The sequence below is a fragment of the Equus quagga genome, chromosome 1 (genome assembly GCF_021613505.1).
Source record: "Equus quagga isolate Etosha38 chromosome 1, UCLA_HA_Equagga_1.0, whole genome shotgun sequence".
In the NCBI taxonomy this organism is placed as follows: domain Eukaryota; kingdom Metazoa; phylum Chordata; class Mammalia; order Perissodactyla; family Equidae; genus Equus; species Equus quagga.
Window position 1 is genome coordinate 169,983,404 of NC_060267.1, and position 13,174 is coordinate 169,996,577.

Here is a 13,174-nt window from a genome sequence, read left to right on the forward strand (position 1 = left end):
TAAAGGCATTTTTACTTGCTTGCTTTGACCCCTTCCCAAATGGATATTCTGCCCTCTTGCCTGAGAGTCATCTCTTTCCCTTGCTTCTCAAGGATGGATGCAAGAGGACCTGACATCAGGGTGCCCTTCTAGGACTTGAGGGTGGTACCTCAGCAAGACTCAAATATATCTCCCAGACCTTTGGCCTCCTAATTTCTCTAGCTTTTAACACCTAAAAATCTATGGTGTTCTAGGGAAGGTCCCATCACTTTTCCTGGCAAGAGAGGAGCACCCCAGTAAAAGTATATATGGATCATTTTACCTTTTTGCAGGGTGGAAATTTTTTTTTTAATGTCAAACTTTTTTTTTTTTTTGGCAGGGGAAGATTCACCCTAAGCTAACATCTGTTGCCAATCTTCCTGTTTGTTTTTTCTTCCTTTTTGCCCCCTAAAGCCCCAGTGCATAGTTGTGTATAGTTGTAAGTTCTTCTGGTTCTTCTCTGTGAGCCGCTGCCACAGCATGGCAACTGACAGATGAGTGGTGTCGTTCCACACCTGGAAACTAGACCTGGGCTGCCAAAGCAGAGTGCGCCAAACTTTAACGGCTAGGCCATTGGGGCTGACTCTGGAAATCTCTTGATTATAGACTGTAGGCATTTTGAGGAGAGGGTGCCCTCTTGCTCACCACTGCACCCCAAGGCCCTTTTGTAGCACCTTCACATACTAGCTGTTTGTTTAAATTCTGAAAATTTATTCTTTTTATTTAAGCAATACCTACACATTTCATTGTCCTTTTCCCATTCTTAAAAGTCCCCATCTTCATCCCCATGGATTTAGGTTGGAAAAGAATTTTTCTGGCTGTTTAATTTTAGCACAATTGTTTTTTTGATTTTGGATGCCCAAGAGGGTCAGAGAAATCTTTCAAAGTGGACGGGATTTGTGCTATTACTAGGACTCTCCTTTCTTCTGACTCTTAGCAGGAATTTATGTCTGAGATACCATTCCAGGGGGAATAAAAGGCCTTCCTAGTTTAATGATCTAACATTTTGGGGTTTTTTGAAGTTTAGATATTGTGTAATTTCATATGTACATTTAAATGCAGAATAATTACAAAAATAAATTTAAATAAAATTATGGCAAAGCACACTTTAGAAACCTTATTAAAAGTTTCTTCTGGTGCATTTAATAAACACTTTTCTCTCTTTACTTTCTAGGTTCATATCTATGCCTTCATTAAGATTAACCAGTCATGTCACTGAGGGAAAACTTTTCTTCTCTCCTACCTTTATAGTACTGATGGTTTCTTGGGTTCAGTGCTGGGAATTTTTGAATAGAAATCAAGATACTCAGCAATACAATAGAAACCATTCTTCCTCCTAACTCATTTACAACCAAGTAGATTAATAAAAGTAAAGGAATCTGGCCAGTGGCAAATATGAATTTGCAGAATGAGTTCAATCCATATGTCTCCCTCCACCTTTAATGGCTTATGAGGTCAGATCCTCTTGCATCTCTGTCCTTTGTAATTAATCAACATCGGTTATCTCAAGATGTGTCCCACCTGTATTCAAAAGAACATGGTGGATATGGATTACTGATGTAGAAAAATGGTCAAGATAAAATAGGTAGGTAAAAATGTAAACTGCAAAACAGATGTACCAATGTGATCCCCTTTTGTTACTAATATGTTTGTGTGCACACAAAAAATTTGGGGGTAAATATGCTCCAAATTATGCATGTTCCTCTAGAAGTAAGATATGAGTTCAGATATCCAGGTGCTCCTGATTAGTATAGCCTTCCCTAGCCTCCTAACTCCTTGGCAGGAGTGAAAAGGAGCTCCCAGAGCTCAACTTGCTTCCGTAAAGCCCTCAGGCCTCCCTCACAGGTCTGCCCAGCGCTCTCAGCTTGGCCACTCTTTGCCTTAAGACCATCAGGACTAATCTAATATGCTTTTCACCCCTGTTTACTTGAGTCACCACAAGAAGTCCAGGAATTCAGATCATCACTCTCCTCCTCACTCTATTCTTGTACATCCCCATTTCTAAATCTATGTCCAACCCTCCCAACTCCTGAAATCCTTTCAGCATCCTCTCTTGAACTCATGATCATTCACTGGCAAAATTTCCTATGTCATCAAATTCTTTTCTAAACGTTCCCTTTACCTTCTTGTTCTAACTGCAACCCATCTCTCCCTAAGGATATTATAGTCGTGTGAAATGGTGGCTCTCTTCTTTTCCGCTCCATTCTCTATCCCGTTGTGTCTGGAGGGGGCAATAAATGTTCTTGCATTTCATTGCTGCTTCCAGACTATTCTTTTTCCTACACTCCTGAAACCAGTCCCAGTCCCATAACTTTGAACTAACGTCATCAGACTCACTACCCGTTAGCCCTCTTGATTGCAATCATCTGCCACCCCCAGGCCACTTCCCTTATTTCTTGAAGATTTTAGCTCCTGGCTCTATGACACTTCCCAGTGCTTCTTTTGCTACAGTTCTTGTGAGTTTTCAGTAGATGAGGCAGCCAAAACACGAGCATCTCAGTACCTTTATCTTTCCTCCAGTGAGCTTGTCCTCTGCCCTTCTTCAGCTACTCATTCTCTGGTCCTATGTTTATGTCAGTGATTTTAAAAATATGGTTCCTGGGGCTGGCCTGGGGACATAGTGGTTAAGTTTGGTGGCCTGGGATTTGCAGGTTTGGATCCTTGGTGCAGACCTACACACCACTCATCAAGCCATGCTGTGGCAGTGTCCCCCATACAAAATAGGGGAAGATTGGTACAGATGTTAGCTCAGGGACGATCTTCCTCAACCAAAAAGAAGAAGATTGGCAACAAAAGTTAGGTCAAAGTCAATCTTCCTCACCAAAAAAAAAAAAAAGTTTGATTCCAAACTCACAACATTAGCATCACCCAGGAGCTTTATAGAAATGTATATTCTCAGGCCCCAGCCCGGACCTACTAAATTGAAACTCTAAGGGTGAGGCCCAGCCATCTGTGGTATAAAAAGGTGATTCTGATGCTTGATCTTGTTTGAGAACCGCTGCGATAGTTCATTAAAATCACTCCCCTGAGTATACTCCCAGGTTCCTTACCTTGCCCTCATTTCATTGGTACTCACCTAGAAAAACTCCAACTTGAGTTAAAGTGTATTCTCTGTCTACCCTGAGCATTTATTTGTTCAGGTGACCTTGGCTAGAGAAGATCACACAGCCATACTGAGTGGTCTTGTGTTCAATTGATGACCACTAACCTTCAGCAGGCCTTTAGTACTGTCTGGCAGTCCAGCTGCATTTCCCTAGTCCCTTACTTTCCTATTCTGCAAATGACTCTTTCATGCCTTCTTTCTTCTCTGTCTTCAACATCTCCTCTATTCTTGCCCTCAGCTAATGACCTGTTCCCTGTTTTACTGAGAAAACTGAAGCAGTCGGAGACCTTTAGCTATCCAGCTAGCCATATCAGTATCTGTATACTTTCTGTTACTAGTCAGGGAATGTGTTCCTAGCATTTGGAGGCAACTGAAGCAAGTCACAAAAATGCTTATTACATCTCCTATCTTGCTGCAACCAATGAAGTTAAGGCTAGAGGACTAGACTAGGAGCAAAGAAACCATAGATCACCACCACCACCCAGCCTCCTTCCCCCACTCCAGTGTTTCATTATTTAACAGTAAAATGACATTAATAACACAAAACAGGCTATTAATTAAACAACAATGGGAAAACACCAAGTTAAAGCATAAAGGAGAAGGATATCAAAGTTTAAGATTGACTAATCAGTTAGTTTATAGTCAATTTCTTAAAGCTTATTTGCAATGATATTTTAAACAAAGTTTATGATTCCAAATTATTCCTTTTTTAACTACTCTGCTAGTTAGAGCCAAGGTGAGAAAAGCTTTTCTTAAAGTGAGATATAACTCACATAGTATAAAATTCACCATTTTAAAGTGCATAATTCAGTAGGTTTTAGTATATTCAACAAGGTTCAGCAGCCATCAGCACCATCTAATTCCAGAATGTTTTCATCACTGCCCAGAAACCTGTATTCATTAGCACTCACTCCCCATTCCTCCATCCCCCCAGTCCCTGATAACCATTAATCTGCTTTCTGTCTCCATAGATTTGCTTATTCTGGACATTTTATGTAAATGGAATCATATAATGTGTGATCTGTTGTGTTTGGCTTCTTTCACTTGGCATAATGTTTTCAAGATTCATAATGTGTCATGTATCAGTACTTTGACCCTTTTTATGGTTAAGTAATATTCCATTATATGAATATATACAACATTTTATTTATCCATTCATCAGCTGATGGACATTTGGGTTGTTTCCACTTTTGGCCATTATGAATAACACTGCTATGAACATTTATGTACAAGTTTTTGTGTGGACAGAAAAAGGCTTTTGATTTAGCCTTTTAAGTTTTACAAAACAGCTAGCTTCCTTTTTTTAATCAGAAGTACCCTCCTGATGTAGCAGAACTTCCTCTTTAATATGTAACTTTTTCTCCTGTAGCATCTTCTGAGCAAAATCTTTGGTGTCACTTCAGAGTGACTCTGCTGTCTTTATGGACTTGATTCTAACACTCACTTCAACACAGGTCCTCACACAGCAGAGCTGATTTCCCAGACTTGCTGTGCTATGTGTCTCTATCAGATTTTCTAAGCTTTGCTGCCTGGATTATCCAAATGGGGCTTCATAACTCTGAGACCTTGGTTGATCCTGTCATCTCAGTCTCCATAGACATGTTCAGCTGAGGCTGGTGGATGACTTTACGTGCTGGTTTATAAAATAAAGGCTAGACTTATTTTGGCAAAACACATTGCATGTACAATATTAACTGTTTAGCAGTTTTACACAAGTCAAAATAAGTGATTTACTTCTTCAGGCAAATGTTCAAAATTTTCTTTATCTTGTGTAATCAACCCATTTTTTTCTAAAACCATCCATAGAGCTGATTCTTTCCAGAGAGAGAATATTGTGTATCACTATGGTCTTCATTTTCAAACAGGGAAGTTCAGGGAATTAGGAGAGGATTTGGGAACGTCTAGAAAATCCATCCTGAGTTTCAAACTAAGCCTCAAATAATAAATTCTACAAAAATGGAATGAGTTGGGTGTCATGCAAGGTTTTGTTCTCCTCTATCTCCTTTCCCATCTCACCTTCCTTCAGGGTACAGGCTCTTTCTAGACTCACTCCTCAGTTCTCTAGGTCTTTCAGGACATGGTAAGGGAGCATCTTTTCTTGCCTGATATTATTGAAGCCTATCCTAAAAAAGTTCTTCAGTTTTTAGGGTCAAAGCAGAGAAGCCAGCCTCTCTTCCATGTAACCCTGCCGGGGAACATATAAAACCCTGTAGCCAAGAACCCATCCCAGCTGGTTCTCTTTGAGAAAGATTATCCCCTTGCTCAAGCATGTTTGCTCTGGGGGAACTTATATGGAGTGGTAAGGCGGGAAAGGAACCCCAATCCACGCAGGTGGATCTTGAAGTAATGACTGATATATCCCGGTCATCCCCACAAGAGAACGCCAGTCCTTTTTCATCCTCTAGTCAAGCTCTCTTAACACAGTTACCCTGAAGACCCATGTTGAGCACATGATCCAGGCAGGACAACCTGTGTCTTCAGACAGAGTGTGTGCATGAATGCTCTGCAGTCCAAGAAGAGATGCAGGTAGCTATGCAGGAAACACCTCCTGTTGGCTCACTGTCTTGTTAGGATGGACTTCATATATGCTGCAGAGAGCAGGAAAAAAGATCTCATGATTTATTCCAGAAGGACATTGGGAAGACCCTTACAGTTGACTCTTTCATTGTAACTGCCCACAGCTCCTAGTTTTCCATCCTCTCAAATTGAATTTATAAACTATGTGTTTATGATTTTCTCTTCTTCCTCATTCTAGTCCCTCCAGGGGAAACCTATCACCCAGATAACAGCTTTTCTCTTCCAATACCCAGACCCGTGGATTGTACTTTCTCTATGATCAAGATAGAGAAGAGAGTAGATCATAGGCCATGTTTGCATCTGTAGTGAAATTCCATATATTTGATCTTTTCCCAGTAAAGAAGAGGTCACTCTAAAAACCAGGTTTTTTGCTACCATGTTCCAGTTATCACATACTTCTTGAAAGTAACTCACATTCTCAGATCCTTTCTATAACCAAGCAGGTATACTTTCATGCAAACACAGGTACATAAGTAAAAAGCAAATAAACCAACCTTTTGATAGTCTTTCTCCATCAATAACTCATTGCCACAGACCAGTTCCTTCCTCAGCCCCTTTATGGGGCCTAGTCTTTTCTTCCTCTGAATTTTTGGAAAGAAGTTGGATCAATAAAAACTTAGAGCTTACCTCATCATCAAAAGACATAAAGAAATGTTTTCTTGCTTAAGGGTATAGCAGAACAGGCTTTTAAGCACTCTTCTGACTTTGAAACTTCAGAGATTTATGAGAAGTAAATGAAATGAAAGTATTTGTTGTCCTTTGCTCCAAATCAACATTGAACTAGGTACAATGAGAAAAAGAAGAGACCACCTCTTTATCATCTCCATATCCTCAGCACCCAGCAAAGCATCTGCACATAATAAGTGGTCAGAAAAATATTTGTTGAGTGATTGAAATGGCTATAAAATTGACCTTACCCTCAAGAGTTTAGACTCTATTGGAAAATAATTACTAGATTATAAAATACTGCAGTTGAAGCCTTTTTACCTGAACATGATTGAGATTGAGAGTTACTCAGTAGGGAATCACAAACTCTGTGTGTGTGTACTGTAAGATGTGTATCTTCAACATTTTATTTTAACTCACAACATTAATTTATTCAGATCTTTTGATGCACGGCCGAAGCCTTTTCTTTGAGAATGAGTATCATAATTGGAAATTGAAGTTCCGTGACATCTTTCTTTAATCAGTCACACTCAATACATTTTGACTCATTTCCAGTTTCAGTTTCTTTAAGGTAAAGAAGGAGCTTAAGTTAGTACTGAAGCAGTTTGAATGTAGACACCTTCTAGATTTTAATGTTTTTTTTCCTTTATCTCACCCACACCTAATTTTATAGCAAAAAATTTTTAGTAGTAGTTTTCCTTTGCTGAGTCTTTATAAAACATTCAACTTAGCTGGGGTTTTTTTTTTTTTTTTTTTTCAATTTTAGGAATTTTAGAAACACCTGGTTTTTTTCTACACATATTTCATTCATTTATGTAATAAGTAATTGAACCGAATAATTACTGTAAAAAGTACAACCAGCATAAACAAGTGGGGACAAACACAACCAACTCTTAGAAAGCATACAGCTCAGTTACTGAGGTAAGAAATCTGGGAGCATCACAGAAACTAAACTATTAGCCGTGAATCAGTGTTTCCTGGGCATTGGTGGTTCTTTTTTACAGGAGGAATGAAGAACATTGGCTAATCCAGAGAATTAAGTGAAAGTCATTAAGAGAGATTCTACAGTATTTCATTAAGAGAATTGCAATAAAGGGGCTTAAATAGGGAAACCTTCATGAAGTAGATAAAATTTGAGTCAGATTTTGAAGGATGGTTAAAGTGTGCATAATTTGAGGGGAAAGACTATTCTCAGGAAGGGGATGAAAAGTCACCCCCCTGAAGCCATGGGCTGGAGTTGGGAAGAGGGGGGAATACAATGTAAGATAGGGTTTAGTTGAAAAAATATTAAATCATAACTCTAAAGACCTAGTTGCATTCATAACAGACTTTTTTGGTGTTTTAATTTGGAAATAAATAATGAAGGAGGAAAAGAGTATTCTAGGCAAGAGTGTAAGGAAAAAAATATGGGAAAGCTATCTTGCTCAAAGAGTTAACATGTAAGCCCAGTGAGAGAAAATTGGGGGGAAAAGGAAGGGCCCAGGTTGAAGCATTAATTGTAATCCTCTTTCAACCATAGCACATCGAACAATTGCAGGTAAGGTTTTGTATGAGTGGAAAATTTCAAGCTTAAAAAGAAAGAAGAAATTTGAAAACCACAGGTTTAGACATCTAAGCCCAATGTACACATTATAAAGTGTTGTCAGAATGTCTTGAAAGGAAATCAAGGAAAAAAGCTAACTTAAGTTGTAGGAAACGATGGAAAACCGAAGAATTAGATTCCCACTAAATTAGACAAAGATTCAATAGAAGAGAGTTGTAAGCTATTTTTGGTTTTGGGGTTTATTTGGTAATTATGTTTGGTTTACATTTTCTAGAAGTAGAAAATATTGATTGAATAATGTGGCTGATTGAAAACAAATATTGAAATCTAAATAGTAAATATGAGAGAATACTTAAAGATTCACTTGTAAATAACTGTGAGGCAGATGTTTAATATATGATAAAATAATGGAATATTTTAAAAATCTAAGATGACTTTAAAGCTCCTTAAAAAAAGGTCTCAAATTCAGGATGTATTATGTCATTGCTATTTAATCATCTCTTGTACCTTTATTGTAGCCAAATTTGACTCGTATGTATCTAAAGCTGCTTTCTTACTGCATTCAATTGTTCCACTTTCTTAGCCAGTACTTCGACAATAAATTTTCAAATGTATCCAGATCCAGAGTCACTTCCAAAAACTATGTTTGATAACTAAGATAGTCTTCTGCAAACAGACAAAAAAGGGATTTGACTTTAAAATCTGAGACCAACAAATCTCTTTGTATATTACCATGTGAGGATGAAAGTTTGTTTTTCTCCATATTTTGATTGGGTATATCTGGAGGATTTTTGTTATTTGTCTCCCATCAAGTAAAAAAGAAAAAAACTATTCTTAAGACGATAGTTTCAAATTTGAAGTGCAGCCTGTTCTTTTTTCATAAAATATTAAATAGCAAAATCAAAAATGCTCTTCATGTTCTTTCTCTTCTAGTTGGAGAGGAAACTGTTTTATGTGGATTGACACCTCACATACTCTGAGTTTAAGAAGTTAGCATTATCTGAGAAGTCGCTATTTTTAGGTCCAGCTGTAATGTTTCTAACTTTGGTGCTCAGAGTAGTGGGTGCTTCCTTTCCCAGAAGGCTCTGTATTCTCAACATGTGTGGGTCAATTGGACATAAAGCTACCTACGAGGAGCGTCAGGCCCACTGCAGGCCGTGTTTCTAACTTGAAAATTATGAGCAGGTCTTGGGAGCCACAGGCTGTATCTGGGAACCAGCTGCATGTCAGTCCAAGCATGGATTGTGGTCCCTGGAGGCTGGGAGAGCACAATGCTTGAACTTAATTTCTGTGGGAGATAAGAAGAAAAAAATACCTTTCTACCTGACGAGATTGACAACTTACTAAATCTGACTATCTTCAGAAGTGTGCTGGACAGTTGCTAAGTAAATATCCACTTTTCAAAGATGATGATCAAGGAAACATCTCTACGAAGGGACCCGGACTTAAGGGGAGAGTTAGCTTTCCTGGCCAGGGGCTGTGATTTTGTTCTCCCGTCTCGGTTTAAGAAGCGGCTGAAGTCATTTCAGCAGACACAGGTTTGAAACTTGGGTGTTTCTTTTAAAATATTTTTATTACTAATAAAACCACCCAGTGAACTAACTTACAAATAATTTTACAGCTCACTTGATATTAGATCAAGGAATTAATCTGTGTCCTCTATTCAGCTATTTGCAGAAAGCTATTTGTAGAGAGATTCCAACAGGTTTAAAAATAGACCTTCTGGACCTGAAGTACAGTACTCACATTTTTCTCTTGTAGAGAGGGAATCCAGTTTTAGAGACAATACGTACAACTTAACAAATATTTTACAATTTACTTGGAAAATACTAGAACGTTTAACAGAAATATGTTGGAGAAACTAGAATTTCTGTATTAAAAGCCTTGTTTGCACTTAGAATCAATAGACTGTATTAACATACGTACATCTGTAATGAATGTTTTCTAAAAAAGAGTATTGATCCTGGTAATCTGTTTTTTGAAGGGGGAACTATTTTTGTATATAGACAGTCTTGTGTTTGTGATCTAATGTATGTAGGTAAGGAGGATGGCAGTTCCTTCTGCATTGTTAAGGCATGTCCTCCCTCAGCAGGCTGTGAGATGGAGTCATTTCTGCTGCAGTGACTACTTGCCGAGTCAATGCTTCATTGCTTGCAAATTTAGGGCCAGTGTCTTACCAAACAAGTTGCCTAACACTGAGTATAATATAAATCAAGGGCCGCAGAAATGATGGCCTTCCAGAATCCAGCAAGAAACTGTAGTTTCATTGTTATTCTGACCCAGAATAATTTCACATTATTTGGGTGAATCATATGAAATTGCTTTTTTTTAAAATAGGTCAAAAATGGTCAAATATTGGAAATGCGACAGTGACATAATAGCATAAGGATACTATTCAGAATGACTATGTAAATGATACTGTGTTTATAGGGAAAGACTGAAGTGGAGAATTGAGATACTTTACCCAGCTAATTCTATTCTAATGGTATTCCTAGATTTGAATGAAACAGTTTTATTCAAAGTGAGCAGATGCTAAACTTGCCAGTAAATTTGGCAAAATTTATATTACTATATTTTACTCTCTAATATTTGTAAATGGTCAGGTTTATGACCTTAAACTACTTTAAGGTTTAAATCATATGTCTCCTATTGAACTCAATGAAAAGTAAATTGAAAAGTTCAAAATAAATGCATTCTTTTTATTTTCCCTTTAAATATTAACATCAATTTTATTAAATATGGAATTAACCAGTGAATTAATAAATACTTGTCTATTAGTGATTGCTCCATGTTAAGAAATACACTGAGGAAAGTAGAATAGACTATTATATAATCAAATATTTTCCCATTCAGATAAAAACTTAGATAGCCAGGGTTTGTTCTGAATGTCACTTACTTCTGCAAAGCAAAATTGTAGAGTTAACATTGAAGGCCTCACTCTAAAGCTTCTCCAGTAGCGTGTGTTCACTAGACTATTGGGTTTCATCCCCACTGGCACCAGTGATCTTAGTCCTATGGTTATAACTGCCCTGAATCTATCCATAACTGCCCTGGATGTCACACCAGGGGAAACAAAAAAAAGAACTTTGCTGATTGTATACTTGAAGTCTCACAAATCTCTTTGAGTATAGAATAATAAAAAGGAAATGACACCAGTGTAAATGACCTAGGTAAAGCCCCTGAAGAATTATATTCCTTATCTTAGAAATTTACGAACAGTTTCTACTGTTATTGACTCATAAGCCTATGTAATAATATTTGCAGATTTAGCACTAAGGCAGAGAGAAATCTTTACTTAGATTATCAACTTGTTAAATCAAAAGTGGTTTATAAACTTTAAATTGCTTTACCAATGTAAATGATTAATTATTATTGAATCTGAAGGACTGTGCCAAGTTATATTTAATCTAATCTTTGAGAACCCCCTTTGGCCTTGTGACTCATTTTCTTAAATAAGGACGTATCTGTGCCCAGCACTGTTCTGAAGCTTTTACCCATGTTGCGTCCTGTGATTTCCTTTAATATTCGCAACAGCCTTCCAGGGAGTAGGGGTTATGCTTGTTACTGAAATTCTAAAAGGTTATTTATCTTTCCTGAGGTCACAGAGCTAGTAAGCCATCACTGTTTTCTAAGTTTTTCATATTTCATTGGCATCGCTTCTCTCTCTGCCATTTCTTCCTTGACTATTGCTTTATATGGTGACATCCTGATACTGCAGCAAAGGCTTGGTGTGACCAGTTGGCCTTCATATCCCCAATAGTATTAGTATATGAGCAGACTCCACTCTGTATTAATGTCAGATATTGACATATGAGAAATGGGCCATATATAACAAAAGTAGGAGATTAAATTATATTCATCACATATTTATGTGAATAAAGCTTGTCTTCCTATAATACTCATGCTTTTCGAGGGTGGCTAAGACTGTGTAGAATTTTTGTGTCTCATAATTACATTTTCCTTCCAGATTCAAAATAAAACAGAAAAGAAACCTGGAACACCACTTCCACCTCCAGCCACCCTTCCAAGTAGTCCCCGACCTCTCTCCCCTGTTCCCCATGTGAATAATGTTGTGAATGCACCATTGTCCATAAACATTCCACGGTTCTACTTTCCTGAAGGACTCCCAGATGCCTGCAGTAACCATGAACAGACTCTAAGCAGAATTGAAACTGCTTTCATGGATATTGAAGATCAGAAAGCAGACATTTATGAAATGGGAAAGATTGCAAAGGTAATATAACTACTAAATGATGTCTGATCGCCTTTCTCTGTCAATCCCAACCTCCCTCTCTTCACTGCCTCTCTGCTCTCTGTTTTTAAGCATGCGTTTTTTCCGTGTTGAAAAAATGTATTTGATCCTGATGTATCTTTAGCTATGATCCTATTTCATGGAACTCTCAAGTTTGAAAAAAAACCTTACTGATCTTCCAGTCCGACCTCCCATTTAATATAGTAATTCCATCCATGACATCACCGACACACAAATTCATTCTCTGCTTCAATGCTTTCAGTGACAGGAACCTCACTACCTTGCCAAGTAGCCTGTTCTATCATTATATAGCCTGTCTTGTTGGAAAGATTTCTCTTGTGTTGAATATGAATCTTTTTTTGTTCTCACCTATTGATCATAACTCTTTGCCCTGAAGCCAGGCTAGGAACCATTAGGCTAACTCAACACAGTAGTTTGACTCCAAAATAAATGAATTTGCCACTAGAAAGCAAGCCTTTGATACTTTCCAATATATCCAGCTACTTCTAATTTAAGATCATAGCCCCTCTTGCCAGGACTACCATAACATCTTCAATAATTGGATTCTATACCTCCAGCCTCCTCCTAGAATAATTAATACTGGACATGACCATCAGATTATCTTTTGATATTTATATTCTCCAGCTCAGCAATATTCGGAGATTCCTCCCATGTGTAGCAGTGCTTTGTTTTGTTTGGGTTTTATTTTTATCATGCACATATTTTGAAGAGTCATATCATACCTCAGGATTTAGCAGTGGTTTCAGGCTGTGTTTCAAGAGACAGGTTTACTAGGCTAAGGAGGAGACCAAATGGGAGCTCCCAAGACCCATGCGCACTTCCACTAGGAACGGTTGTCCTGCTTTCAGGAATAATATTTAAGTTTAAAAACTGATCTTGAGGATAAAATCCAAACTACTGTTACCTGCTTGAGCCAGATCCACTTTCCCTCCTACAAGCACCCCTCTGCATTTGAGCTCTCAGAGTTCTCCCCTCCAAAATGGGCTTCCAGTCC

At 37.9% G+C, this 13,174-nt stretch overlaps 1 protein-coding gene across 1 annotated transcript in view; it reads left to right on the top strand.

The window, feature by feature from the left end:
• PPP2R3A (protein phosphatase 2 regulatory subunit B''alpha) overlaps nucleotides 1-13,174 on the top strand; it is a 157,873-nt gene that overhangs the window by 51,973 nt on the left and 92,726 nt on the right. Inside the window, exon 4 of the mRNA XM_046662397.1 lies at nucleotides 11,875-12,141. Within this exon, the coding sequence (XP_046518353.1) occupies nucleotides 11,875-12,141 (267 nt within the window). The remainder of the gene's footprint in view (nucleotides 1-11,874; nucleotides 12,142-13,174) is intronic.